This window comes from Excalfactoria chinensis, chromosome 13 (assembly GCF_039878825.1).
Source record: "Excalfactoria chinensis isolate bCotChi1 chromosome 13, bCotChi1.hap2, whole genome shotgun sequence".
NCBI lineage: Eukaryota > Metazoa > Chordata > Aves > Galliformes > Phasianidae > Excalfactoria > Excalfactoria chinensis.
In genome coordinates, this window is record NC_092837.1 from 12646061 (window position 1) to 12673461 (window position 27401).

At 61.8% G+C, this 27401-nt stretch overlaps 3 protein-coding genes across 3 annotated transcripts; 2 read left to right on the plus strand and 1 right to left on the minus strand.

The window, feature by feature from the left end:
- The first annotated feature begins 1963 nt into the window (after positions 1-1963).
- Positions 1964-5321, plus strand: SNCB (synuclein beta). Its single transcript, XM_072348536.1, has 6 exons — positions 1964-2097; positions 2234-2361; positions 3098-3136; positions 3413-3531; positions 4269-4358; positions 4562-5321. The coding sequence occupies exons 2-6, from the start codon at positions 2241-2243 to the stop codon at positions 4592-4594; spliced, it is 402 nt and encodes a 133-aa protein (XP_072204637.1). The 5' UTR covers positions 1964-2097; positions 2234-2240; the 3' UTR covers positions 4595-5321.
- An 8359-nt stretch (positions 5322-13680) lies between these two features.
- On the plus strand, positions 13681-17441 carry GPRIN1 (G protein regulated inducer of neurite outgrowth 1). The gene is made up of 5 exons (XM_072348581.1): positions 13681-13715; positions 13827-13961; positions 14023-14213; positions 14908-15000; positions 15151-17441. The coding sequence occupies exons 1-5, from the start codon at positions 13681-13683 to the stop codon at positions 16323-16325; spliced, it is 1629 nt and encodes a 542-aa protein (XP_072204682.1). The 3' UTR covers positions 16326-17441.
- Positions 17442-17612: 171 nt separating this feature from the next.
- CDHR2 (cadherin related family member 2) lies at positions 17613-26257 on the minus strand. Its single transcript, XM_072348205.1, has 33 exons — positions 26098-26257; positions 25741-25816; positions 25285-25342; positions 25017-25082; positions 24795-24937; positions 24637-24690; positions 24412-24501; positions 23916-24005; positions 23716-23838; positions 23494-23637; positions 23345-23420; positions 23132-23238; positions 22830-23057; positions 22598-22753; positions 22265-22429; positions 22057-22118; positions 21732-21972; positions 21413-21649; positions 21185-21254; positions 20488-21102; positions 20179-20250; positions 19882-19931; positions 19648-19799; positions 19348-19450; positions 19182-19270; positions 19028-19102; positions 18865-18942; positions 18724-18784; positions 18496-18620; positions 18311-18421; positions 18137-18214; positions 17987-18047; positions 17613-17834 (listed from the first exon to the last, which is right to left on the minus strand). Exons 1-33 carry the CDS (start codon positions 26184-26186, stop codon positions 17715-17717), a joined length of 4065 nt encoding a protein of 1354 aa, XP_072204306.1. The 5' UTR covers positions 26187-26257; the 3' UTR covers positions 17613-17714.
- Positions 26258-27401: the final 1144 nt, after the last annotated feature.

A 27401-nucleotide genomic window follows, 5' to 3' on the forward strand; every position in this document is an offset into this window, starting at 1 on the left:
TGTGCTGAGCTGTATCATGCCAAGCCATGCAAAACTGTGCCAAACCTTGGAAAATATGCCAAACTGTGCTGAGCCGTGCCAAGCCGTGCCAAGCCAAACCATGCCTAATGATGCCATGCAGTGCTGAGCTGTGCTGAGCCACACCAAACTGTGCTGAACGGTGCCAAACCATGCCAAGACATACCCAGCTGTGCTGAGCTGTGCTAAACCATGCCACACCGTGCCAAACTGTGCCAAGCCATGCTGAAATGTGCAGAACTGCACCGTGTCAAACCATGCTGAGCTGAGCCATGAGGAACCATGTCAAGTGGGCTGAGTTGGACCACACCAAGCCATGGCAAAATGTGCAGAGCTGTAATGTGCTAAACTGTACCGAGCTGTGCTGTGCACAGCACATACACATACACCAAGGTATGTCAAACTGTTCTGAGCCTTACCAGGCCAAACTGTGCCCAGCTGTGTCTGCCGTGCCAAAGCATGCAAAACTGCACCAAACTGTGCTGAGTTATGCCAAGATGTGCAGAACTGATCCATGCAGAACAGTGCCAATATGTGCCTAGATGTGCTGAGTCATGTTGAGATGAGTTGTATTTAAATGTTCATTTCCAAGCTGTGTTGCACAGTGTCAAGTTTAGCTCTGCCAAAGCACCCCAGACCGAGTAGTGCCAAACCATGCCAAGCCATGCCAAGCTGCAATGTTCTGTGTGGTGCCACATCCAGCAGTGCCAAGCCTGCCAAACTGAGCTGAGCCATGTTGATCCAAATTGTGACCAGCTGTGTCAAGCTGTGCTAAACTGTGCCCACTTGTGCTGGGCCATGCTGAAACATGCAGAACCAGACTGCACTGAGCCATGCAGTACCAAACTGCACTGAGCCATACTGAAGTGTGCTGTGCCAAACCATGCCAAACAGTACCATGGCTTCACTTTGGCCACAGTCAGCCAAGCAGTGCCAACCTGTGCAGTGCCAAGCTGTACCAAGCCATGCCAAACTGTTGCAAACTGTGCCAAGACAAGCCAAAATGTGCAGGGCCAAGCCAAGCTGAACAATGCTAAAGCATGATGAACTGTGCTGAACCACTGCCAAACTGTGCTGAACCATGTTGCGTTATATCCAAATGGGCCCAGTTGTGCTGAACTGTGCCAAGCTGTGCTGAGCTCTGATGAGCTGTGCTGAGCTGAGCTGTGCCAGGCTGTGCCAAAAACTATGCCTTGCTGTTTTGAGCCAGTCTGTGCTGAGCCACGCAAAAATGTGCCAAAATGTTTCAAACTGTGCTGAGCTGAACCATGATGAGCCGTGCCAAAACATGCCAATCTGTGTCCAGTTCTGCCAAACTGTTCTGAACTGTGCTGAGCCGAGCCATATCTAACCATGCTGAGTGTCACAAGCTGTGGCAAAGAATTGCAAAGCAGGCTGAACCGTGCCAAGCCGTGCCATGCCAAATGTTTCCAAGCTGCACAGAGCCAGGCTGTGCCAAACCATGCCAAACCAAACTGAGCCAAGCTTGCCAAGACGTGCCGAGCCAACATGAGCCGTACCATGCCGTACCGTACTGTGCTGGGCCTGGCTGAGTCACACCGTGTGGAGCTGAGCCGAGCCATGACCTACCAAAACGTGTTGTTCCGAACCATGGCGCGGAAAGCCACGCCGAGATCAGGTAGAGCAGTGCCTAGCCACCCTCGTACCTCACCACACGAGGGCAGTACATCCCCGTGCACGGCCCGGTTCGGCCCGGTACTGACTCGGCCCGGTACCGCTCGGCATGGCCCGGCTCGGCTCGGCACGGCTCAGCACGGCTCGGCTCGGCACGGCTTAGTTCGGCTTGGCACGCCTCGGCACTGCTCGTCTTGGCGCGGTTCAGCACGGTTGTGCCTGTCACGGCTCAGCACGACTCTGCCAGCCCAGCACAGCTCAGCTCGCACGGAGCGGTTCCCCCCCGCGCATCACGGCGCATCACGGCGCAGCGCAGCGCAGCGCGGCTCCGGCACAGCCGCACTGAGCCCGCCCCGCCGCAGCCCGGCCCGGCTCGGCCCGGCTCGCGCCGCGCCCCGCCCGTCCCCGTGTGCCCGTGTGCCCGTGTGCCCGACACCGAGCCAGGTCGGGCAGCGCGGCGGGAGCGGGGCGGTGCGGGGTCGGGGCGGCGGTGCGGGGCGGGGCGGGACTCAAGGGCGCGGGGATGCGCGGGGCGGGCGGGCGCCGGGCCGGGGTGAAGCCGTGCGGCCTCTCCCCGCAGAGCCGCCATGGAGGTGTTCATGAAGGGCTTGTCCAAGGCCAAGGAGGGGGTGGTCGCCGCCGCCGAGAAGACCAAGCAGGGGGTGGCTGAGGCCGCCGAGAAGACCAAGGAAGGGGTCCTCTATGTCGGTAAGGGCCGGCCCGGCCTGCCTGTCCCCCCGCTCCCGTCCTTGCATCTTCCCGCATTTGCCCTTGCATTCTCTCGCCCATCCCCCTGCTGTCCCCACCTGTCCCGGTACCCCCGGCTCCCCCCCCGCCACCGGCAGCGCCGGGGAGCTCCGTCCGCAGCGCTCTGCCCGCGGGGATGGGGAGGGAAGGGGGGACACAGGGGTGGCACCCCGAGGATGGGACCCCCGCGGCTCTACGCCGAGGACTCTCCGGGGCTCAGCGGAGGCGCCGCTAGGCTGCGGCGATGCTCGGGCACTGTTTGCGGGGAGCTTCGGTGGGATGCGCTGAGATGTGCCTGGCTTGGAGCGGAAATGCTGGGGATCCGTTCGTCCATCCCGGGAGAATCCGTGCCCCGGAGTACGCGCGGGTGAATGGTGCAGCCGGGCTGCGGCGTCGGGCTGCTCGGAACCGGGTGCTGCCCCATCCTACTGGGCGAAGGGTGGAGCGCTGCCGTGCGGGGCTCGCCGTGCCCGGGGCGCTGCCCCAGGTGGGGGCTCCGGGGTGCTGGGAGGCCCCGTCCCGCAGAAGAGCTGTCCGCACCTCCGGGCTGACCCGTGCAGCAGAACAGCCCCCGCCCCGCAAGAGGGACCCGCCGGCATCCGGCAGCCCTCCCGAGCCCTCCTGTGGGCTGCGGAGAACCGGGGGCTGCTCAGCGCGGGGCGCTCTGACCCCCGTCTCTCTCTGTTTCTACCCCCAGGGAGCAAAACCCAAGGCGTGGTGCAAGGCGTCACCTCAGGTACGGTCCTTCCTGCCCCCGGGAGCGCGGCCTTGCTAACGGGGTCGGGGCTAATCAAGGGGCTGATGTCACCCGGCTAAAGCCACTTACATAACGGGGCCCGCAACGCAGGATTTGCGGCGCCGCCCGCACTCCGTGCCCAGCTGCAGTGCCGCGGCCCCGGGCACGAAGGGGGGCGGAGGGGAGGGAGCCCTGTCTGCCTGGCTCGCCATCAGCCCCCCCGGGGCCCCTCTCCCTGGCTCGGGGCGCACTGACACGCACCCCCGGCTCCCGCAGTGGCCGAGAAGGCGAAGGAGCAGGCGTCCCAGCTGGGCGAAGCGGCGTTCTCGGGCGCCGGCAACATCGCGGCGGCCACGGGGCTGGTGAAGAAGGAGGAGTTCCCCGCGGACCTGAAGGTGATTCCCCCGCTCCCCGCACACCGCTGCACCGCCCCTCGCTCGGCGGGGACCCCCCCGGTATCACGCGGCGCTCTGACGGGGGGTCCCCATCGGAGCGCGCCCGGGACCGGGGAGAGGGGGACGGGCGGAGGGACCGGGGGACCCTCGTGGCGGCTGCGTGAGCGGCTGCTGCGGACGTGTGCGCGCGTGGGCCCCCGCATGGCGGCGCGGGGCCGGCGGGGCGGCATCGCCGCGTTGCGCCGCGAGGTGACCTGACAGCTGCGGGAGCGCTGGGGCGGGAGGGGCGGCGGGTTCTGTTCGCTTGCAGCTTAGCCCAAAATAGCAGCAGCTGAAGAAATGAGGCCACGGCACGAACCGCCGCCGCGCGGGGGGACCGGCCGCCCGCCTGCAGCCGCTCTGCCCGGCCCCGGGGTGGGGTTACCCGCCCCGCCCCGCACGGGATGCGGGATGCTCCGGCGGCCCGAGGAGGGCTCAAGGCGCCAGCTGGGGATGAGCGTTGCGGGGATGCGCGCTTCCACAGTCGTTTTTCTGTCCCTTCCCAGCTCGGTGCGCCGCTGTGAGCACCGGGTGCCCTGCCAGCATTCCCACCTCGCCCCGTATCATTCTGTCCTGGCTCTATCCCACCCCATGTGGGCGTGTGGCTGGTCCCTGCCAGGTCCCCCTGGTAACCCTTCCCCGAGGGGGTGACGTTTGGGAGATGCGTGCGTGGAATTGACCACTCGCTTCACCCCCAGGCCGAGGAGGTGGCCCAGGAGGCTGTGGAAGAGCCGCTGGTTGAGCCGCTGCTGGAGCCGGAGGGGGAGAGCTACGAGGAGTCCCCACAGGTGAGGGGACAAGGTGGCACTGTGGGGGATGCGGGCTGCGCTCAGTGCCCCGGTGGCATCACGGTCGGGAGCGGAGCCAGGAGCCTGCCGGCTCTGCAGGGGATGGAGCAGGGAGCCTGGAGGTCAGGCAGGTGTGGTGCTGGGGGGCACAAGAACTGTCCCAGCTGGGCTTTCTCACCGCTCTTTCCTTACCCATCCCGCAGGAGGAATACCAGGAATACGAGCCAGAGGCATAATGGAGCCCTGTCCTTGCCTCTTCCACCAGCAGCACAACGAACCGCCGGTAGCCCCCTGCTCCTCCCCAGCTGTCCCCGGCCATTGCCCACCTGCCGGGGAGGAGCCGGGGTGCTCCTGCCCCGTTCGCTCACAAGTTCTTCCTCCAGTTCCGTTCCAAGGGACCATGTCCATGTCTCCGTACCGTGTCTAGCAGTGAGAACCCGCCGTGTCCGAGCCCTGCAGCCCCGAAGTGTGCCCGAGCCACGGGCGCTGCCCGCAGGGGCTGCTGTGTGTGTGTGCGTGTGCGTGTCCGTGGTGCCCGGGCTTACAGCTCTGTTTCCCTCCCAGCGCCGTAAGCCCCGGCTGCATCCTGGTGTGTCTGTGTGTGTACAAAGCATGTTTACCTGCGCGTGGGCTGCTGTACATTTTGCTTGCATGCGTGTCCCTGTGGTTCTGCTCTGGTCATCGTGGAACTGTTTTGGTTTTTTTTCTTTTTAATATATACCTATCTCTATCTCTGGGTGGACGGGTCTTTTGCCTTTGTGAGCCCTCGGTGCCCAAGCCCGCTCCCCAGCCTGCTGGATGGTGACGGTGCCCGCACCCTCCCCGAGGTCCTGTAGTGCTGACGCTGTGTTGTGACGTGGCATGGATATCCCCCCGCCCTCGTTGCTGGATGTGCAATACGAGTGCAGCTGCCAGTGACACAGCTGCCACCGTGTCCATGAATAAAGCCAACTCTTGTCTGTAGCTCCCTGGTGCTGGTTGTGGGGTCCCTTGGTCTGTTCCCCGCTTCGGTGACAGGGGTGGGGAAGAGTGCAGGGTTGGGGCAGGCTGTGAGAGCAGGTCCTTGTGGAGACCAAACTCTCCTGTCCGCTTGCTGCTGTCGGGGCAGTGGACAGAACACTACGGATGAGCTGGGGATGCGGGCAACATTCATGCTCCACCTGTCCACATGCTGGCTGCAGAGCTTTGTATCTGCAGGAAAAAGGAGGGGACCCTCTGGTGTCAAGGACCCTGTGGCAGGAGGAGGATGGACACAGCCCTGGCCTTCAGTGCTGGTTCCCTCCCAGCTCTGCCCCTGCTGCTGCCAGCAGATGCAGGCTGTGCTAGCAAAGGGGGCTCAGGTGTTGGGCACGGGGTTCTCCCTGCAGACTCACACCTGCCCAGAGCAGCAGGATGTGCTGCTGTATGTGAGGTGCCTCCTAGAGATGTGCCCCAATGTTTGTGCTAGAAACACAGAGCAAAGGAGAACCCTTCCTCTGCCATCTTCACCTTCCTATGCTGAACTGCTCCCCTCAGGGCACTGGGGATGTGGCAGTTACACGTTGTCTCCCAGCCACAGTGCGGCCTCCTTGAGGCAGGTGGCTGCCACACACAGTGCAGTGCTGCCCCAAGCATCAGGGCACCCTGTGCCCACCCGGGGGACAACCTGTACTCCTTCAGCTCCCGTGGGGCAGGGCCCCAACCCAACCCATCCTGGGTCCCCAGCCAGCCTGCAGCCCCTTGGCTGCAGCATGGAGTGGAGAGGTTGTGCAGAGCCTTCCCCCGCTGTACTCCCTTGCCAATCTTACTGGTGAACTGAAGCTTGCAGCAGTCAGCACAGACACACAACAGGTTTGCTGATGCCTGCAAATCCCTGCCCTGGCTCTGCTCCCTGTGTCTGCGCCAGCTGCAGCAGCACCTGCAGCACCCACCACTGGTGCACTGCTGGGCACGTCATTAAATGGTCTGAGATGGGGCTCTCCCTAATATCGGCAGGGCTAGCTCTCTAAGCAGAGATGACACATGGGCAGTAGTACACTCTAGATTTGCTGCTTAGAATAACCTTGAGACCTGAGACTGATCTGGGCATCTCTTCATTAGCACCGGGCAGTGCCTGCCTTCAGGGACAGTCCTGAGGTTGCTGGGGAAGCTAAATCCTAGAACTGCAGTGTCTCTGACCAGACAAGCTGCTGTGATGCTCCATGCAATGGGACATCGTTTGCTGTTGGCCCATCAGCAACTGAAGGACGTACTGAAGCCCCGTGGTCTGCCACTGCCTACAAACAGAAACTGGAAGGGAAAGCAGCAAGCTGAGCTCCTAGGATTCACTCAGGAGCTGGAGCAAGTTAGGAAGCAATAGAGACAGCACCATTAATGTCACCTGCTGTCAGAGCCTAGCAGAGCCAGGCTGGATCCACATCAGTGCAGCTGACAACACCATGTGGCCCTAAGAGCCATGAACCTGCCATCCTCCTGTGTGTTTGGGGATGGACACACTGGATGACAAGTATATCTGTTCACAGGAATGTCATGTGCTTCTGCTGTAGTGGGGCTGTTGGCTGCCTTGAGAATGATCTTAGAGCTCAAGCAGAGCAGACAGGAACAGAAGAAATGAAAGAAGAAACCAGGGGCAGACTTGTTCCCTGCTGCCATTATCCTCCCACCAGGTCACTCCTAAGGGCAAGGGTCTGAGTGCTTGCCTCCTCTCCAGAGCTGCTGGGGGGCAGCAGATACTCAGACCTCCTCCTTTGCACAGAATGATTAATGGCTCAGGCTGCAAAAGACCTTGGCTGTATGAGTCCCAGGTTCCCTGTCCCTTATGCTCCCTAGAGCTCCCAGCAAAGGGTAGAAGCTTGTTTCTGTAGCAGTTCCCTGCTTTGCTCACTCTTATCTGCATCCTCCAATTTTCAGTGTCAGTCAACACAGTGACTCCCAGTTTCTTCAAGGATATCACTTTCTCTGCCTTAAGGAGAGGATCTGGTAACAGAAAGACTGAGGCCACCAGAAGAGCCAGCCAAGGTCACTCAGTGATCCTTGCTCCTGTCAGCAAAGGGAAAGGCTTGAGCTTTCCTCTTCCCCTCAGTTACGTGACCTGCCACCTCTGCCTCACTTTCTGTCCCTCTGGCACAGTGAGTTGTCAGTGGAGTGATGAGATACCTCCCTGGGTTGGGGAGTACCCAAAGTGAAGTTGTAGCTGGGCTGATGTCACTTACACACAGTGGTGCAGGTCCTCGGGTGACACTGGGCTGTGAGCACATGGCACAGCCAGTCCGTACCTTCGCTTGTACCAACCACCATCCTGTGCTGAGAAAACAGGCTGGGCTCAACTCACCCACCCTCTCATAGTCTTCTACCTCCTTGGGGTCGATCCCACTGGGGTTGTAAGTAGCTTAATCTATCTGTCTCCCCAGCACAGATACAGTAGACTCCAAAGTGGTACGGGTAAAAAGTGTGCACCCACACATTGCCAAGGCAGCAACAGGGAGCAGGCATGGCTCTGGGGAGGGGGAAGTCATGGGGACAACACTGAAAACTGACCCACTGGTGACAGATCCCTCCCCAAGAACTTCAACTGTGAAACAGAAGTAGGAACCCTCATCTTGCAGCCCCCCCTGAATGTTTTGGCTCAGTACAGACTAGGAGCTGTCAGGACAGAGGCTGCCTTGGCGAGTTATAGGATTGTGAAAAGCAGACCCTGGTGGGACAGGGGCTTCCAGCTCAGCCTGTTTTCATCACCTCCAGTGCTCCTGAATGTAATGTTCCAAGCACAGCACGCTGTTCAGCTTCTGAGAGCTGATCTTAATAGGAAACAGATGCAGAGAGAAACAGCCCATTGTGCAGCACCTAGGCACAATCCGAGCAACCCTCCAGCACCTCACACTGACGGGTGCTGCGGCACCAGCATGAACAAGGGCCATAATGGTAGTATAGTTCTCGTGATGGGAACAGATGATTTTGTACTGTCTGCCCCAAAGCACTTGCTAGCTTGCTGCAGCTCCTAAAAGCAGTGCTGTTTCCTAAGACACAAAAACCTCAAAAACGAGCGAAATGTTACACACAGGTAGCCAAGGACTCCATCTTTTTCATCCTCTACCACATCAGCCATCAGGGGGATGCAGGGGAAGGGCAGGAATGAGAAAGGCAGGATGGTGAGCAGCAGTCTCAGTCCAAAGCCTCCTTCCCCACAGCAGGGAGCTGTGATGAGGAGTGTGCTCAGAGGAAAGCACCCTGCCGCCAGCTCCTGGTGCTGGGCTCAGATGAGACTTTAGCTTCATAGCTTTCAGTTTTTTTTTCCACCTCCAAAGAGCTCAGTGGGATATGCAGTCGGCCCAGCTGCAGGCAGTACGGGTGGTGAACAGCATGCATTAGGGCAGCAGTGGCTGGCAGAGAGCAGCAGCTGCTAGAGTTGCAGCAGGGGGAAGCACTTCCCCGCAGCTGTCAGCAAGCCTTGGCTGCAGGGGAGGGAAGGCCCTTCCTGGAAGCATAGGGGAAGAAGCAGGGCTGGCCCTCTGAGCTCCCAGCCAGCTGCCTCCAGGTAGTGCCTGCCTGGGCACCCCAATAGATGGGGGCTGCACCCACAGCCAGGATCTGTGCAGTGGGTAATGCGGAGTGGAGGTGTCAGCTCTCTCCACCCAGTCCAGCAGAGCGCAGCGTCCTACCACCTGCTCTCTGCTAATGCACACCCCAGTGTCAGTCACCGCTTCCATTTTAGGAGTGTTTTATACTGGATGGCTACAGAGAAACGTTGGAAATGTCTGCACAGTCTGAACAGTGCTGCACCCTTAAACCTCTGTGTGCAGAAGATCGGAGACATTGGGGATGATGTTTAGGCAGCGCTGCTGCTCTCAGCTCTCATCTGCAGGAGCTGAGGCTGCAAGTTCTCACATGAAGCAGTGTTAGAAAGATGCCAAGGAAGTGTCTTCTTTCAGAGCTGGGCTGCATGCTTACCCGCAGCACAAAGGTCTTGCCAGGCAAACAACGGCTCAGGCCATTGCAGCACTCATAGAGCACGTTGGTGATGTTGTTCTTGATGCCATGCAGCATCCTGCATCCAGTGGTGGAATGTCAGCCATGGAGCCCTCCCTGGCTGATGGAGTTCTCACTTGCACAGGTCTGGGCATCCTGTGAGGCTGGTTAGGGAAGAGCAAAAGTCAATGTGTGCCCTGGTCCAAATCCTCTAGATAAGCAGCCTTAGTTAACAAATGTGTTTCCCAAGCCTCAGTTTCCCTCTCAGTTCAGCCCTAAGCCTCGGTTAAACAAGGACAACTCACTGTCAAGGGTCCCTGTGCACGAACCCTCCCAGCACCCACAGTGTCCTGAGCTCCAAACCCCCAGTGTTGGAGCTTACCCACTATCCCAGCACATGGGTGTAGGTGTCAGCTGTCCAGGACACCTTCCATTCCCTGGTACTGACATCAGGGACCAGCACATCAGTCCTGAACCCTGTGGAGATGGAAAATCTATTAATTCCCATCTTTCCAATTCAACTGCTTTGCTCCAACCCACACATGTGTACAGCTACACGGCTCCCACAGGCTGACCGTGTTCTTTCTCAATGGGGATACGACCACTTGTACCTATAAGTCCCTTTTTGTCCATCCCTACAGTAAAATACCGCATTGTTTTCTCCAGCTCACGTTCCTTTTAGTGCAGTAACACTAAAACACAGCTATGACCACAGGCCCCACGGTAGAGAACCCTTCCTTGCTTGTATGCAGCACACCCTGCTGCCAGCAGGGAGTTAATTCACAGCAGCTGAGAGCTCTTGCTGGATCAACAAAGAGATGTGTGATCTCCCTGTCCCTCTGCCCCCTCCCAGCCCCTCTCTGATTTGCACCTTCCCCCAGCACAGCAGGCGGCACGGGAGCATCTCTTTCAGCATGTGTCTGCCTGCATGCACTGAGCCATAAATCAGAGCTCACCACCCTTCTCCCCCACCCCGAGCTGCTTTTCACAGTGGCTGGATGAGTGTTACTCACCACAAGCATCTTCCCCCCGCCTGTCAGAGCGCATCACTGTGACACACGGAGAGGAAGGGCTGTGCAAATGGAGCATGAGTGATGGGCCGTCAGCAGGGGAAGGAGGGGGGGAAGGAGGGGGGGAACTCGTGGAGCCTTTCTTGGGATCGGTCCTTACATCCCCCAAAAAGAACATCTGGAGGAGACCTGCTGAGGCCGCCAGCTGTTCCCCGCACGGATCCCCTGCAGCACACAGCTCCTTCCTAATGCTCTGCGTGGAGCAGAGCCGGAGCCGGGGCAGAATGCGGGCGCCGAGCCTGTCACAGCCACCAGCAGGCAGAGCCGAATCCATGACAACACAGAGGCTGCATGTGAGAAGCACAATGCCTGCTGCTCCCTGCTGAACAACGGCGTCCCGCAGCCCGGCGCTGCATTCTGCAGCCGCAGCAAGCCTTGCCTTCACGCATCTGTGCCCAAAGGAACGTCCTGCTCTCTTTGAGCTCTTCTGATCGTTCAAAGCTCCCATCGAGCTTTTCTGACTCACTGTACCGCAGCCCCATCCCGTGCCCAAGTCACAGCGCTCTTTGCTTTCCTCTTGTACTTCTCCACTACGGCACATTTGTATGTCGTTAATGCAGCCGGGGCTTTTACTTCGACACCGATTGAACAGCTGAAACGAACCCCTGGGAAAAGAGAGAGAAGAAAGGCAGAGAGCAATGCCTGCCGTGCTGCCACAAAGGGCACGAAGAGACGGAGGAGAGGCTTTGAATCTTCTGAAGCGGCAGCATCTTGTCACAATAGGAGATCAGAGATCGCTGGGCTGGGCTTGTTCCTCCATTTCCTGACAGCCATCCTGCAGGCACGGGGCTGCTGTGGGGAGCTCTGGTAGCACAGCACAGCGCCTGCTGAGGGAGGATGGGGCTGAACCCCCTCGGGCTCTGAGCAGCTGTAGTGCTGCAGGGCAGGGTTAGGCTGTGATACGCCCTCAGGGAGCGCGGGGTGCTCAGGGTTAGGAGTCAGAGGGATGCAGGGAAGGCCACATGCTGACAGCTGCAGGGGGCTGAGGGGAACAGCAGCAAACCCAGCTCTAGTGTTGCACTGCCCCCTCCGTTGCTCCATGGATATCAACATGGCGGCTGCATCCGCTGAGGACTGCGCCGAAGCGAGCAGCTCTCTGATTGGCTGAGCCGCGGCAGGGTGGCCAGCAGGGGGCGCTGTGCAAAGCGGCTAAGAGTCTTTCCTGATTGGTTGCATCTGGGGAAAGGGGGCGGGGTCTATGGTGGGGGGAGGGGCGTGGAGTGATGGGGGCGTGGTGGGCGGAGCCAATCGGGGTGGGGCAACTTGGGGGCGTGGCCAGGAAGGGGGGGGTGGGCTGCAGAGCCACATGGCTGGGGCAGCGCATGGCGGGGGAGTGATGTGGTGCTGCCCTTCCAGCCCTCCTGCTGGCCCTGTGCAGCTACCTGCAGCTCTCGGTCCATGCGCCAGGTCCTGCCTGCGAGCTCCAGGGCCGGGCACCAGGGGTACCTCCATCGGTTTGGGTGCAGGCCAGGTGGTGTGGGCACACTGTTGCATTCACGTGTCGCTGCCCGTGTGCGTGGGAGGCAGGGCCGTGTCGCACAGGGAGGGGGCTGCTACGCTACCTGCGCCCGCAGCCCCCTCCCCGCAGGGAGGATGTGCTTTTCAGGCAGCTGCCTGGCTTCCTTGCGAGCCGGGAGCGCGGGAGTGTGTTGCCAAGGCAATGGGGACCATCTTACTCATCCTCCTCGCTATTGTTATCCTGCCAGCCCGGAGGTGCCCGGGTGGGGAGAGGAGGAGGCAGCTGGCCAGGGAGGAAGGCTGGCTGTAGGGAGGGGAGGAGATGCATGCCCCCCCATATCACCATCTCATGGGGGTAGGAGATGCTGGTGGGTGAGGGGAGAGCAGAGCACAGGGAAAGGGCAGGTAGAGTGCGAGCCGGCAGCCCTACAGCAAAGTCCTGAGCAGGGGGATAGAGGGATGGGGGGAGGCACGGTCCCCTCCTCTGCCAGGACCTGAGTCTACCCGTGGTGTCTCTTGTCACTCTGTGCCCCTCTTGACCCCCTAATCCCCTGTGCAGCAGCGTGGGGTGTAAACTCACAGCTACGTGGGATGTAAACCCATAGCTGTACCAGGCAGGGTGCACCCGCTCTGCTACAAGGGGGGAGATGGGACAGTGAGCACAGAGCTGGGACCAGCACAGGGCACGGGGCACAGCCCAGTGGTGTGACAGCTCGTGGCCATGCAAACACCTGTCGGCTGTGAGCTCTGCTTTTGCATCGCGTGTGACAAGCGGTTGCAGTGCAACAGCCGGCACGAGGTGCTGCGTGCTCGGGGGGTCCAGGAGCGGGGTCTGTTCTCTGCAGGCACCATCTGCCCACGTGTGTCACTGCTCACACGTGTGCCACCCTGGCTTGGCGGGTTGCCTGCTGGTGGTGTGGGGGTGCCCCGGGGTTGCAAGGCTGCGCTCTTTATTTTGATATTCTTCCTCCCTATTTTTAGCATTCGGGGTTTTGTTCCAGCCTCGCTGTTTACTGGAAGGAGCATTTCCACTGCCAACCTCCCCTGTCTCCAGGCAACCAGGTGTGCCAGCTCCCACCGCGCTGGCGCCGACACCGCACCACCCTATAGATCTATAGGGCTAGTGCAGGGGGTTAATGTTAACCTCAAGGCAGAGGAACCCTACCTCGGGGTTAACATTAACCCTCCTGACCCCAGACTCACAGCCCCATCTGCTGCAGGGACCTGTTGCACCACCCTCTCCAAAGCGGTCCCAGTGGCACCCATGGGTGCTGGGATGGATGGGAGGTGGCCAGGCTGGCACATGGCTGTGGGATGCACCATAGTGGCTGTTCCTCCCTCAGTTTCCACTGTCACAGAGGTACCACCGAGGTGGACTCATGCTGACTGGGGCTCCACATGAGGTGATGGTGCCCTCCGACACCCCATTGCATGGTGACATGTGGGGGGCTCACCGTGTGCCCCCATGTGTGGGACAGTGCCATCTGCCAGCACAACATCCCAGCGGCAGAGGGGTGCTGGCCCTGCAGGGTTGTTGGGGGGCAGGCGGGGCCTCGGGGGGGGGGGTTGTGAGCCCCGAGGCGATGCTCGCGGGCCGCCTTCCCCCCCGCAGCGCGAGAGGGAGTGCGTGGGAAGGAGTTAGACAAAGCCTGAGCCCGGGAGCAGAGGCAGCGCTGCCGGGAGGGAGACGGGGACGTTCTCCCCTCCCCATCCTCCCCATGGGCGAGGGCTGAGCAGGAGCCCTCCTCGTCCCCTCCGCGGCGGCAGAAGGGACCGGCACGTCCCTGTCCCTCGGGCTGGCAGCCGCGGGGCGCAGCGGGCAGCGGGGCAGCGCCGGTGGCCCCGCGGTGATGCCCGGCGGGGAAGCGGACATCTCCGTCACCAGGTAGGAGGGGGACGGGCTCCGTGTCGCTGTCACCCCCACCCACGGGACGGCACCACGGGGCTCGTGCCAAGGGCCGAGGGGCAGCCGGCCACGTGCCCCCCCCGTACCCAGGTGTAGCACGTCCCGGGGGCGCTGGGCGGCTGTGCGGGACAAGAGCCATTCCCGCACCCGGGGGCTGCGTCGGGGGTCTGGCGGGGCGAGGATCTCACGACCGGGAGATGGGGATGGGGGCGAGGTGCCCGGGCGGTGAGGTCCCCGGGCTGGGGACGGCGCCAGGACGGTGATGCCAGATTCGCCCCCTCCCCAGACAACCGGGCCCCCAACACCAGAGCGGGCGGTGCTGGTGCGGGGCGCGGACCGGGGGCGCCTCTGCGGGGGGAGCGGCCTGGGGCACGGTACCGCCCCCGCCGCCGCCGCCGCCCCACGCATGCTCCGCCACCGCCACCGCGCCGGAGCGGAGCGGAGCGGGACGGGACCGTGCTGGAGCCGCCGCCGCAGGTAACCGCGGCCCCGGGGCGCGCACGTGGCGGAGCCACCCGCTCCTTCCCGGAGCCCCCGGGGCGGTAACACCGGGACGGGATCGGCCGCCGCCTCCCACCCTTCGGGGCTGCGGCGAGGGCGGCTTTGTTCGCGGCTCGACCGGGGCGTGCCCACGCGTGTCCACGAGTGTGTGTGCCCGGAGCCATGTGCGGCGGCTGCGTGCCCGTGCCTGCAGGCGGGAGTGCGTGTGTGCCTGCGGGTGCGTACGCGCGTGTTCGTGTCTCCCCGCGTGCACGCGAGTGTGCCCCGGGCAGGATGCTCTTAGGGTGCGTTTGGGGCGGCTGGCAGCAGTGCGGCCCCGCGGGGAGATGTCACGGGTGGGACTGAGGTGCTTCGTGGGAAGAAAGGCACGGGGGGGCCGGGAGTCGTTTGGAGCTGCTTGTGTGACACCGGCTTGTGGCACGTGGCCTCGTGCGAGTGTGGGTGCTCCGTGCAGGGCAAGTGTGCACGGTGCCCAGCTGGCACCCCCTGCGCTGCCTGGCAGAGCACCCGGTGTGCTGTGCAGCCTGCAGCCCCTCCGCTTGCTGCTACCCACAGTGGATGCCCCGGGCTGAGTACCTTTGTGCGTGGCACTGATGGGCGCTCCGTGCTGAGCATCCTTGGGGCTCTACTGGGCACCACAGGTTGCCCTCCAACTGTTCTCCCTCTGCAGGATCTCCCGGCCACGGCTCCGTGACCCAGCAGCCAGAGCAGCCCCTGAATCCTGTGTGTGAATCGGTCGCACCAGGGAACGGCTGTTTTTGTGGTAGGTGGCTGACGTTGTCCTTCCCTTCCTGGGATGGGCACGGTGCTGGGGCCCTCTGGGCACAGCCGGACCTGCTGTCACCTGTGGCTTGACAAGAAGCAGTTGGTGACTGATGGTGCCCAACTCACTACCCTATTGCCTCTCTTACAGGACTAGCATGGGAGAAGCCTTCCCCGGGCATGGGCAGCACTAGGGAGCCTGAGGCCCTGCAGCTGCTGAGGCGTGAGGCTGAGGATGCTTGTGAACCCAGTTCCAGCTCCTCGGGCTGCCCACCAGTGGGTGAGCGCTTGCCCAGCTCTGGCTGCACTGTGGATGGCCGTGCCATGAGGACCTGCTGTGTGGCCGAGCCCGAAGCCCTGGGCACTGTGGAGAAGGTGCCAACAGGACTGGGGAGCTGCGGGGCAGCCGGTGGCACTGCCCCTGCCTGCGGTCCCATGGAGCCAGGGGGCACCCAGAAGGAGAAGGCCAACCCCATGCCCCCCCTGCCTGAGCCCTGCCTCAAGACACCCAGCAAGGACGCGGGCAGCGTGCCGGCTCCGGCCAAGCACGTGGCATTCGTGGAGCCATCGGCAGGGGTTGAGCCAAGCCAGGAGCAGCCTCAGGGTGGCACAGGGGGCAGCGAGACCCCCGAGCAGCCCCAGGTTGTTGGGGAGGAGGGCAGAGCTGACAGGAGCACCGAGAGCACCCAGCAGCCCCGGACTGCCAAGCTGCTCTGCGGATCCTACTCGTTTGAGGTGACACCCCCGCAGGACGCCGGCACGCAGGACATGGGGACACAAGTGGACAGTCGTGCATCCCTGGTGTCGGTGGCACTGAGCCCCATGAGCCCCCCAGGTGGAGCTGCTGCCTTCACCTTCCCCAAGAGAGAGCTGGGCTCTGCCCCACGCCCGGAGCCCTCCAAGAAGGACGCGGAGATGCAGGTGTCCATGCCTGTGGAGACGCGCTCGGTGGCCACCGGGCCCATGACGCCAGTGGCTAAGTCCCCACAGGCCTCGTACCCTGAGGTGCACGTGAAGGGGGTGGCAGAGGAGGCTCCGGAGCCCATCCGGGAGGTGAGCTGGGACGAGAAGGGGATGACGTGGGAGGTGTACGGGGCCTCCATGGAGGTGGAGGTGCTGGGCATGGCCATCCAGAAGCACCTGGAGAAGCAGATCGAGGAGCATGGGCGGCAGACGGTGGCCACCCCGCAGAGCACTCGCGCCAGCTCCATCAAAGGGGCTCCCCGCAAAGCCGAGCCCAAGAGGCAGCCCAGCATCTTTCGGGCTCTGCTGCAAAATGTCCGGCGGCCGCGGTGCTGCTCCCGCACCGGCCCTGCCATGGAGTGAGCTGCTGCACACCCCGCTGGGACGGAGGGGACGCGGGGAAATGTCCCTGCCCTGCGTCCCGAGACGGCCGCTGCCAGCGTGCAGCGCTCCAGGTGGGTGGTGATGGAGTGCTGCAGGTGGGATGGGACGTCTCCTCTGCTGGGGTCCCCCCAGCCCTGGGACACGAGACGGGCGCCACCTCTCTGTGCAGGGGGCGGGGGCCTGGCCGTGACTTAGAGCTGGGCTCGTGGGCAGCAGCAATGACAACAGCCCCCGGCTGCCCACCCCACTCCTGTTCTTGTTGCATCGGCATCGTGTCCCACTGCTGTGCCCACCAGAAGGGCTGTGGGGCTGGAGCACGTCTGCTCGGTGCCATCAGCTGCTTGTCCCCATCACTGCAGCTGGAGGAGGTTGTCCCTGTGGTCCCCAGCCCTCCTCGGCTGCAGTTGAAGCACGGGGAACGTCCTTGTCCTGGTGGTGGGGAAGGAGCCGCGCTGCCTCCCAGCCATGCTGCTGTGAGCAGCACGCAGAGCCCCCAGGCTATCCCTCTGTGGGTTCCCCAGCCTTGCTTGCTGCTCCCCCTGGGGCCGCGCCAGCTGCAAAGTGCTGCCACTTTTTACTGCTGGGATTTTGCAGGGGTGGGAGGGAGGGGGGGGCTTTTCTTGAACCGTGTTTGCATTTTTGGAGCTTTTTAAGAGACACTTTCAGCCGTCAGCCACCTCCTCCCCAGCAGCCTGCGGGGCTGCAGCTCTTTCAAAACACTGTTCCTATATCCCTGCCCTGCTGGGCAGCACCAGGAGCAAAGTCGGTGTGCTGGGGGGGTGAGCACCTTTCTGCCAGCAGCACCTCGGTGTCAGTGCCAAACTGTCGGGCCCCACATCTTTCCCCCCCACCCCTCACCAGCCTGACCCAGTGCACAGGAGTGGCCCCACAGAGCCCCAGGAGCACCTGAGCTGCAGAAGGCTGCAAAAATCGGGGTGCTGGGGATCCCCTGGCCTGCCAGTCCGCTCTGGCACTACGGCTTCATCCCCAACTTTCATTGTTTTCCTCTTTGTTTGTTTTCTGGGGTAGTGGGGGGAGGAAGGGGGTGGGAGAACTACACTTGTCAGTTTGGGTGTTGGGTAATAAAACATTGCAGAAAGCTCCGTGCTGCCGGCACCTCTTGGTGGGGACGTGTGGGGTGACAGACAGACAGCGGGGTGGCACAGAGCCCTGCGGTGACACCAAACCCCTCCAGCCTGACCTCAACCCACCGCCTCCTCCCAGGAGAGGGGACCCCCTGGGCCCTGCACTGAGGTGGCCATGGGACGCTGTCACCACGTGAGATGGGTTTATTGATGGGATCGAACACGACATCGCCAGAGGAGCTGCCCGAGTCCCGCTCTGGCCCCTCTGCGCCCCGTATGCTGCTCACAGGTCGGTGGTGTTGAAGGCAGCGTTGATGTAGGCCATTTTGGGGGGCTCCTTCATGTTCAGGGCGGCTGCCAGCGCCTCGTCCTCGGTGGAGTCTGTGGGATGTGGGCTTCCTCTCTGCAAACAGGCACAGTCACAGGGGTGGGGACGGGGACACCCCATCCACCCCCAGAGCTGGGATGGAGAGAAAGGGGCGCGAGGGTCCAGCAGTCTGTGTGCCACCGCAGAATGGGGCTGGGCAGAGGGGAGCGGGATGCCCTGCCTCCTACCTGGGCCTTGAAGTTGTCCTCCATGGGTGAATCCACCTTGTTTTCATCCAGGGAATTGATGCTGCAGAAAGGGAAGGGTTAAGAGGTGGTGGCAACATGGGGATGCAGGGCAGCAGCCTTGTGGCATTTGGGGCTGCCTGTAGAGCTCACCTGGCCAGCGAGCTGGTTTCTTCATGGAAGCCCAGGTCATGGGATGGGTCCAGCGAGAGGTTCAGCATGGGGTTGGCCCTAGCCAGGGGTGGGTGGCAGTGAGTGATGGGGTCAGTCTGTGGGGTCAGCCATGCGGGAGCAACATGGGGACAGGCACAGCGAGCCCACGCTCACCTCTCAGCGTTGTACTTGTTGGTGCCGGGGATGCCCGCTCCCTGCACCACGGCTGGGCTCAGTGTTGTGGCTGCCTTGAGAGCCTTCATTGCACTCAGCTTCCTCTTGTAGCTGCAGGGATGGTGATGGTGAGTGGGGATGTGGGGACAAGGGGTATGTGGGGACACAAGGTGGGTGCATGATACCTCCGGATGGTCAGCACCAAGGCCAGGATCGCGATGAGGATGACGAGGACCAGGAATGCTGCCAGCCCCGCGATGACACCGATCATCTCCTTCTCCTTGCTGGGCTCTGTCACCTCACCAGGGCCCTAGCACACAATGGAACTAAGGTGCTGTGTAGGCACGAGGACCCCCAAGGAACCACGTGGGGCTGCTGCCTTGTCCCTGCACCCCTTGCCCAGCCCCACTCACGATGATGGCCAGGCCCAGGTTGATCAGGTTGGCCAGGACCAGAGGGTCGCTATGGATGAGCCTGCCAAGGGAAGGGAAGCGGGATGAGCAATGGGGTGGGCTGCAGTGCTGGCACACACACAGCTCCCCCCCACCACACACAGGGTCAGCTGGTTGACATCCAGCGCTGTGCCATTGCTGTAGACGAAGTACACCTCCATCACCGACTTGGGTTGCACCCTGCAGGGACAGGAGGAGCTGGTGAGCGGGCTGTGGGGCACAGTGCCCTCCCCATGGCCAATGCCATCACTGCACCCCAGCTCACTGAGTGGCACGGCTGTCCTCATAGCTCCGGATGGCTGCCACGTAGACCCCTGCCTTAGTGGCACTGGTCAGGGCCCTGCAATGAGGTTATGGGTGAGCTGTGTGTATGGGGAGCAGCAGGACCTGCAGCCCCAGCCCCTGCCAGGCCCCCATACACTCTGATGCTTTCCAAATTGCTCTGCACTTCATCCACTGTTGTCACAAACTGGAGGTGAATGCGGTAGCTCTGATCCACTGTGAAGATCTGTGTGGGGATAACGGAGTGAGAAGGGCTCAGCGGGGCATGGGGCATCCCCAGAGAGGGGATGGGGTGACACTCACATTGAGCGTGGTCTGTGTTGCGTGCTGCGGTGCTGCGCCATCCCGAGCCTCCACAGTCACCTGGTACGTCCCCTTCAGTGAGCTGTCCAGGTTGCTGGCCACCCTGAAGGGATGGGGACATCAGCATCCCATGGGGCTGGGTCTTCCGAGAGCCCCATCCTCGTAGCACACTCAGGTCCCTCTGATGGGGACCAAGGAACAGGGGATGCCCTCCATCCATCCCCCACGTGGCAGAGGAGCTGAGCTGGGCTCAGCCCCACACCATGCAACCCCCAGCTCAGCCCGGCCCCATGGCATTACTGGATGCTCCCGATGTAGCCGTCCTCATCAGCTGAGGTCACCACCTTGAAGAGGTTCTCAAAGGGCCGCTTGGTCCCATCTTCCTGCACGAACACCACGCTGATGATGGAGAAAAAGATGGTTCCTCCCAGCCCTGAGTCAGCATCCGTGGCCTGTAGGGATAAAGTGTGTCAGCAGCACGGGTGGGCAGGGATGGGTGAGCCCAGCTCCCCAGAAGCATGCACAGCTCCTCACCTTCACAGTAGCCACTTGCAGGTCCACAGGAGAGATTTCAGGGACCATGACTGTGGAGAAAGACAGGGCAGTTGTGCTTTGCAGCTAAGTGTGCTGTGGACCCCATGCCCTGCATGCCCCATGGCTCAATAGAGCAGGTGCAGCCCTGAGCACCTCCTGCTGCTCTTCATGGGGAGCAGCGAGTTGTCCCAGCACAGACACCACACTGCTCACAGCCCTCTGCTGCCTGGGGAGCTGGGCAGAGCCACACAGCAAAGAGCAGCTCAAGGATGCTGTATCCTAAGCCCTCCTGCTCACCGAAGGTCCCGGAGATGGGCAGGAAGACCGGCGCGTTGTCATTAATGTCTGTGATCTGGATCTGCAGGGTTTCTGCCAAAGCCACAAACACAGAGCGCCAGTCAGTCCTGCTCTGTGTCCTCTGGGAGCCCCATTCCCCCAGAAGGCCCAGATCCCTGCAGCAGAGACCAAAGAACTGGGGACACCTTCCCACCAACCCAGCCTCCCTCCATCCCAAAGAGGTGCTCCTCTGGGGAAGCAGGAGCCCCAGGTCCCATCTTCCTCCCTGCCCTGCTCATGGTGGACACAGGGTGTGGGTTCTGCCTGTACCGTTCTGGCTGTACTGGTTGCCTTTCTGAGTGTAGAGGTCTTCAACCCTCATGGTCAGCAGGACCAGGTCACACAGCTCGTAGTCAATGTCCAAGCTGTTGGCCAACACCGAGCCATTGGGCAGCAGCACAAACCAGTCCCAGCACACCTCCCCAGCGCTGCTACCACCCTTATAGCAGGCAACCGACAGCTCCTCGAAGACCAGCGAGTGGTTGGTGTCTGGGTCAGAGGCAACCACGGTGTGGACCAGACCTTGCTGCGTGCCGTTCTCACTCACACTCACACCCTGCAGTGAGGATGGCAGGATGGTGGGCGGCTCATCGTTGACATCGAGGATGTTGACCCGCACCGAGACGTTGGCGATGTTCCCTGCATTGTCTGCTGCTGTGTTCTCCGCCAGCACCACCAAGGAGAAGAACTTATCCTGCATGGTGTCGTAGTCCACAGATACATCGGGGTCAAGGGAGAGCCGCCCGCTGTAGTTGCCTGGCCCCAGACGGATTGAGCTGATCAAGAAGTTGCTGGAGCCGGTGCTCCTCTCCAGCTGGAAGGAGATGCGGGAGTTGATCTCTGTGCGGTCAGCATCCGTGGCCATGACATCCCCCACGAAGGACCCTGCAGGTGAGGCAGACTCTCAGTGTCCGTCTGTCTGACTCCAGGCACTGTTTATCTCCCAGCCTGACCACCCTCCTCATACCGTCAGAGCCTTCAAAGACAAAGAACTCATAGGACTGTTGGAGGAACACTGGTGTGTTGTCATTCACATCCTGCAGGAGATGATAGCCCATGAGTGTCACCGTGCTGGAGAAAGGAGTCTGGCACGGAGCAGGGGACAGGAGGACGGACACCTGCTCCCTGCTCCAACTGTGGCACATGGGAACACAGTGCCACCTCTCCATCTGCTCTGGCTGTGCCCAGTGCTCACCGCCACAGTGATGGTGACGTTCACCATCATGCTCAGCTGTGGCACCCCGTGGTCGTACACCTCCACCGTCACCACCAGCTGCCCCTCTTCATCATCCACGGCCTCGCGGTCCAGCGGCTCAATGCTGTGCATCTCTCCAGTGATCTGGTTGATGGTGAAGTTGTTGCTGTACGGCCCTGGCACAATCCTGTAGCCCAGCTCACTGTTGGGAGTGCCTTCCTCATCGTTGTCGATGGCCTGGAAAGCGAGCACCAGGGGGATGGAGTGGGGTTGTTTGCAGCCCAGGACAAACCCTGACTCCTCTGCTCATGGTGCCCACCCTGATCTGTGTGCTGACGTTCTGCCCTTCTTCCACAGAGATGAAGTAGGAGCCAATGATGACGGGCTTCTCATCATTCTCATCCAGCACGGTGATCTCCAGCAGCGTGGTGCCCGTCATGTTGCCCCCATCCCTGGCTTGCAGGTTGGCATAGTACACAGAGCGCAACTCCCGGTCCAGGAGAGACCCATTCCTCACCAGCACCACCCCGCTCGTGGCATTCACCATGAAAATATCCTGGCTGCAGCACACACAGACCCATCACCAGGGCTCCAACCCACAGCAGGTGGCACCCACAGCCCCCCAGCAGCTGTGCCCCACATACATGCTCTCCGGGAGTAGGTAGTAGGTGATCTGGCCACCAGCACCGCTATCTGGATCATAAGCCTAAAAGAGAGCAGGAAACGTCAGGAGAACCTGCTTCAGTGATGAATGTGTGGCACTGGGTGTGGGCACTGAGCACCCCAAAAAGTGTCCCCGAGGGTCACACTGGTATGACTGCCCATGGGACACGAGCTGTGCTCTGCCCTGACCGTGATGGTGGCAATGATGGTCCCATCGGGGCTGTTCTCCGGCACTCTCAGGTTGTAGCTGCTCTGTGGGAACTCGGGGATGTGGTCATTGGTGTCAATGATGTCAATGGTCACGGTGGCTGTGGAGCAGCAGTCTGTGGGATTCCCTGTGTCATTAGCAATGAGCTGTGGGGCGAAGTGACAGTGTCTCACATGGGTCCCCAAGTAGAGACAGCTGTCACAACTGGCCCAGCTCCTCTGAACCAAACAAGCTGGTGTGGCAAAGCTATGCCCTGCTCTTGTCCTTGCAGGGGAAGGGCTGTGTCCCCAGGCACGTGGGGAGGAGGGACCCACCTGTACCACCATGACATGGGTTAGCTCATAATCCACAGCTGACGGGTTTTGCACGAGGATCTGCACCTCCCCTGTGCCCACGATTCTAGTGGGGGAGACAGTGAATGCGCTGGCACTCGCACCCTGCAGGTACAGCTCAAAAGTGCCATTGATGCCCTGTTGGGGAGATGGACATGGGGTGAGGGTGGTGGAGCAGTGGCACAGCAGCACAACCCCAGGGACGGGCTCCCACCTTGTCTGGGTCATGCGCAACGATGTTGAGGTTGGACACAGGCACTTTGGAGGAGGAGTGCTCCACGATGCTCCCCGTGAAGTTACTCTGGGTGTCGTTGAAGTAACAGTTGGAGATGGAGCACTGGTAGAACTGAGGCTTGTTGTCATTGACATCAGTCACTGACACTGTCACCATCGTGCTGGCCTGGGCCACGTTGCCGTAGATGTCCAGGTTGCTCTCACGCGCCTGTGCAAGCAGAGGAGCGGGTCAGACCTTGCGGGGTGAGGAAAAGAACGGGTGTTTCATGCCGTCCCACTCACCATGACCTGCAGCAGCACCTCCTCGCTCGGCAGCTGCTCACGGTCCAGCAGCTGGCTGACAATGATGGTGCCTGTCGTGTCGTTGATGGCGAAGGGGACACTGGTATCTAGGGGACAGCAGGGACCAGATTCAGTCATGGGGAGGGTTGCTGGCTGCTGGAGTCCAGATGCAATCCCCTGGGTGCCCACCCTACTCTGTGCCCCTTCACTCACTGGTGATGCTGTAGGAGATCTTATCGTTCACCCCTGTATCTCTGTCCATGGCCGTGACGGTCAGCACTGTGGTGCCCTGTGGGGACACAGCCATCAGAGCACAGCCTGGGGACACCTCCAGGCCCACCACAGCAGGTCGGGCTGCTCACCACTGGGCAGCCCTCGGGCACGGAGCCGGCGTAGGGCTCATTGAGGAAGCGCGGGTCCAGGTTGGGCACATCGATGATGGTGATGGACAGGAAGGTGGTGCTGCTCTGGATGACTGTCTGGTTGCCCAGCGGCCCTCCGCCGTCCTGGGGCACAGCAGCCATTAGTCCCACATCACCATGACTCCACACCCACTGCCCCTACCTGGACAAGATGTCCCTCACCTGGGCAAGGATCTTCAGCTGGAAGAAGGTGTTCATGGTGTAGTCCAGCGAGTTGTTCAGCACCACGCTCCCATTGGGTAGGATGTAGAAGAGCCATTGGTTCTTCGTGGTGTCCGGGATCACCTAGAAGAGAACGCTGACACATGTCACCAGACCTGGCCCATGGGGAGCCCCTCCCCACACAAAGCTGCGGTGCTTACCTCCTGGATGCTGTAGCTGACTTTGGCAGCAGCCCCAGTGTCAGAGTCGTTGGCAAACACGGTGTAGATGATGCTGCCCACTGTTGTGTTCTGGGTGCACAGAGAGGCAATGGTGACATTGCATGGGGCAGCAGGGTTAGGGTGCTGAGCCCAGCCTCTCCCAACCTCATCTGGGGCTTAGGTCTCTGAATGAGCAGGGATTGCAGCCCCACTCCCTGTCTGCACCCTGAGCTAGCCTTGCCCTGTCCCAGGATGAGCAGCTCCATGGGCACTCCCTGGTGTGTGAAGGAGAGGTGAGGGCAGAGTCCCAGCAAACACCAACCCCACTGGCACTGATATGACTGCTAGGAATACCATCATCACACACTGCAACCACACGCCCAGGTGCAGCGTCACTTCATGCTGTCACCACACATTATTTCTTCCTGTTGTCACCGGGCACACCCATGCCATGGGAATTACCCTCCCACGGCGCTGCCATGTCCCAGGAAGGTACCTCGAGGACAGAGGTTTCATAGGGCAGGTTCTGGAAGATTGGTGCGTTGTCGTTACGGTCCTCCACAATGATGGTCAGGCGCTTGATGACCTGTGGGGAGAGCTGGGATAAGGGAAAAGGAGCCGGCCAGCATTGCCCTCCTGGGCAAAGCCCCACTGAGCATCACAGTCAGCCTTACTGAGACCCCGTGGAGACCTCACTGCAATCCCTGCTCCCACCACTCACCGCTTCATTGATCCCGTCAGACAGTGAGACAAGGATGCTGAGCCTGGCCCGGGTCTGGGGAGAGAAAGCAGAGCTCAGTCAGGGCAGGCAGAGCTCAGCCTCAGTCCGAGGGCTCTGCCATTCATCCCATGGCCCCATCTCCCAGTCCCTGCCCTCACCTCACGGTCCAGCAGGTTTTTCAGTGTCACCACACCTGTCTGTGGGTTAACTTCAAAGTAGAAGGAATCTTCCCCAGCGACGATGCCGTAGGTGATTGGGTCCCCATCCAGGTCATAGGCTGTCAGCTGGAAAGCAGGCTCACCTGGAGACAAGGGGACAAGGGCAGCACCAGCCCTAGCCTCTCCCCCCATCCCAGCAGCCTCCCTGCAGCCGCCCCTCACCTATCTGCAGGTCCTCAGGCACGTACACGAGGGTCATGTTGAAGATGGGAGCTGTGTTTCCTGAAGCTGCAGGGAGAACATGAGCTGAGTGCAGGGGACCTCCCCCTCCTCACCCCACAACTCCCACTCCTCACCCTCCCCTGAGGTGCCATCCCCCACTGCCCAGCCCACAGCGCCACTTTTGGGGGTCATGGATGTCCCCAGATGGAGCTGAAAGTATCTCTGATGCTTCCCTGCAATCCAGGCCTGCACCAAACAAAGTCCTCACCTGCTGCCAGGAGGAAGGGGAGCAGCAGCAGCGGGTGCCATGCCATCCTGCCCAGAGCCTGTGGAACACAGAAGAGAAACTGGGGCATGTCCTGAGCCCCCCCACCGTGCCCACTGGGAGAGCATGGGATGGGACTGCACTGCCCAGGGGAACAGGTCCCATCCCATGGGGACACAGCGGGGAGACAGGGTTGGTCTGTAGGTTCTGGTGACCTCAGGAGTATCTGGGGACCCCAAGACCAGCTCCTGAGCATGGCTGGAGGCTGAGTCACTCCAGATCATTCCAAGCCCCACACAGAAGCCCCAGAACAAGCTGTGACACCCCACAGCATCCCCCTCTCTTATATCAAAGCCTATGGGCAGCCCCCACAGCTCACCCCCTCCAACAGACATTCCCCCACCCCAAGCCCAGACTGCAGTGCCCATGGGGGGTCGGGGCTGTGCTGGGATCCCTTACCTGCAGCCACCTCACCGGGATGCTGCTGGCAGCTCTGCGGCGCTTGCACCCTGGCAGCACTGCAGAACTTTGACTCCTGAAGTAAGCAAGTTCATCAATGATTAACTGCAATTAAGGGGTGAGAAACTGTTTTCCCCATTCTCCTCCCTGCTTCTCATCACCCAGCTCTGGCCCAGCCCAGCGATTGCTCCCCAGCTCCAGTCCCCTGTGCTGGGGGCCATCCCCGTGGCTCATCCACCCCAACCCGCACCCTGAGGACTCTGCCTGTGGGGCTGCAGGAGGACCCCAAGCCCAGGGACTGGGGAGGGGCTGAGGAACTGCCTGGCATCCCCTGGGCTGGGGGCAGGGAGGTCTCACCAGGACACAGGTGGGCACCGACCCAGTGGAGCTGCCGCTGGGACCTCGTGCATCCCCCGCTGTGAGGTTCCTTCCCTGGGGGGGCCCATAGGGCTCAGCTCTGCCTCCCTGACCTACTTCAGCCCCGCTGGGGACAAGGGTGGATTGTGTGGCTCTGCTCATGCAGAAGAAGGCTGGGATGTGAGAGTGGGGGGGGGCACAGACACAGCCTGTACTGGCTCTGCAGGACCTCAGGCCTGGCCTTCTTCCTCCTTATGCACTGGAGAGGATCTCAGGGGTCCTCTCTGCACACCCCAGGACACGCAGCCTGCTCTAAGGCGCTGCTCCACCCCGTGCCAAGGGCCAGGGCTGGGGTGAAACTCTTGAAGGCTGGTCCAGGATAGCCCCTACTGCTGAAGGGTCACTCTGCCCTCACTCCCCGAGTCCCTCATGCCTGGTGCAGGACATCCCAGTGCGAAGCCTCCTGGGCACCCCCAAATCTTCTAAGGGTTGGCCTGGGCCGTCCCCAGTGCCTCCATCCCCACCCCTACCCAGATCCGCATCCGATTCCCAACCCCATCCCTGTCCCCCTCCCTGATCCCGCCCCTGTTCCCGTTCCTATCTCTATCCCTCTTCCCATCCCTGTATCCGTTCCGATGCTCAGTTCTGTCCCCGTTCCCATCGCTGTTCCCATCTCCATCCCTGCCCACATTCCCACCCCCGCCCTTCCCCCGTCCCCGTTCCTCTCCGTGCGCAGCCGCTCGGATCATTACGGCGCTTCCCCCGCAGCGCGTTTGTGCCGCGCCTCCTTTAGGCGCACTACGGCGGTGGGGCCGGGGCGGACGCGCCCACATCGGCGCGGCGCAGGGGGCGGCCGGTTCCATCGGCGCGGGAGCGCAGGGGCGCCGTGAGGCGGGGCCGAGGCCGGAGCGCGAGCGGCACCGGGACGGACACCGAGCCCGGCGGGCCCGGCCGCCGCGCCATGCGAGCGGGCTGAGCCCGGAGCGCGGCCGGGGCAGGCACCGAGCGGCCCGCGAGCGGCGGGGGCGGCGCCTCCGGTAGGTTGCGGGGCGCGGTACCGGGCCCCGGACCCGGCGGTAGGGGGGGGGCGGCGGAGCCGGGGCAGGGCCGCAGCGGTGCGGCGAGGGGTTGGGGGGCGCGGCACCGGGAGCGGCACCGGGAGGGACGTTCCGGCCGGGCCCGGCGAGGTGCAGAGCGTGGGCCGCCGTCGAGGCTTCTCGCCGCGCGCGGCCGGGCCGGGCTTGGAGCTCGGGGAGCGGCCCGTCCGTGCTGCCCCGCACCGAGCGGAGCGGCGGAACCGCTGA

Excerpts from the sequence above, each read along its gene's own strand:
- SNCB (XM_072348536.1), top strand. The coding sequence starts at position 2,241 with ATGGAGGTGTTCATGAAGGGCTTGTCCAAGGCCAAGGAGGGGGTGGTC. Across the intron at positions 3,137-3,412 it reads GGTGCAAGGCGTCACCTCAG|TGGCCGAGAAGGCGAAGGAG; the intron begins GTACGGTCCTTC and ends CGGCTCCCGCAG. Across the intron at positions 3,532-4,268 it reads AGTTCCCCGCGGACCTGAAG|GCCGAGGAGGTGGCCCAGGA; the intron begins GTGATTCCCCCG and ends CTTCACCCCCAG.
- CDHR2 (XM_072348205.1), bottom strand. The coding sequence starts at position 26,186 with ATGGGCCCCCCCAGGGAAGGAACCTCACAGCGGGGGATGCACGAGGTC. Across the intron at positions 21,103-21,184 it reads TGTCTTTGAAGGCTCTGACG|GGTCCTTCGTGGGGGATGTC; the intron begins GTATGAGGAGGG and ends CCTCACCTGCAG. Across the intron at positions 18,422-18,495 it reads TTGGTGCTGACCATCCGGAG|CTACAAGAGGAAGCTGAGTG; the intron begins GTATCATGCACC and ends CCATCCCTGCAG.
- GPRIN1 (XM_072348581.1), top strand. The coding sequence starts at position 13,681 with ATGCCCGGCGGGGAAGCGGACATCTCCGTCACCAG. Across the intron at positions 13,716-13,826 it reads GCGGACATCTCCGTCACCAG|GTGTAGCACGTCCCGGGGGC; the intron begins GTAGGAGGGGGA and ends CCCCGTACCCAG. Across the intron at positions 15,001-15,150 it reads AGGGAACGGCTGTTTTTGTG|GACTAGCATGGGAGAAGCCT; the intron begins GTAGGTGGCTGA and ends CCTCTCTTACAG.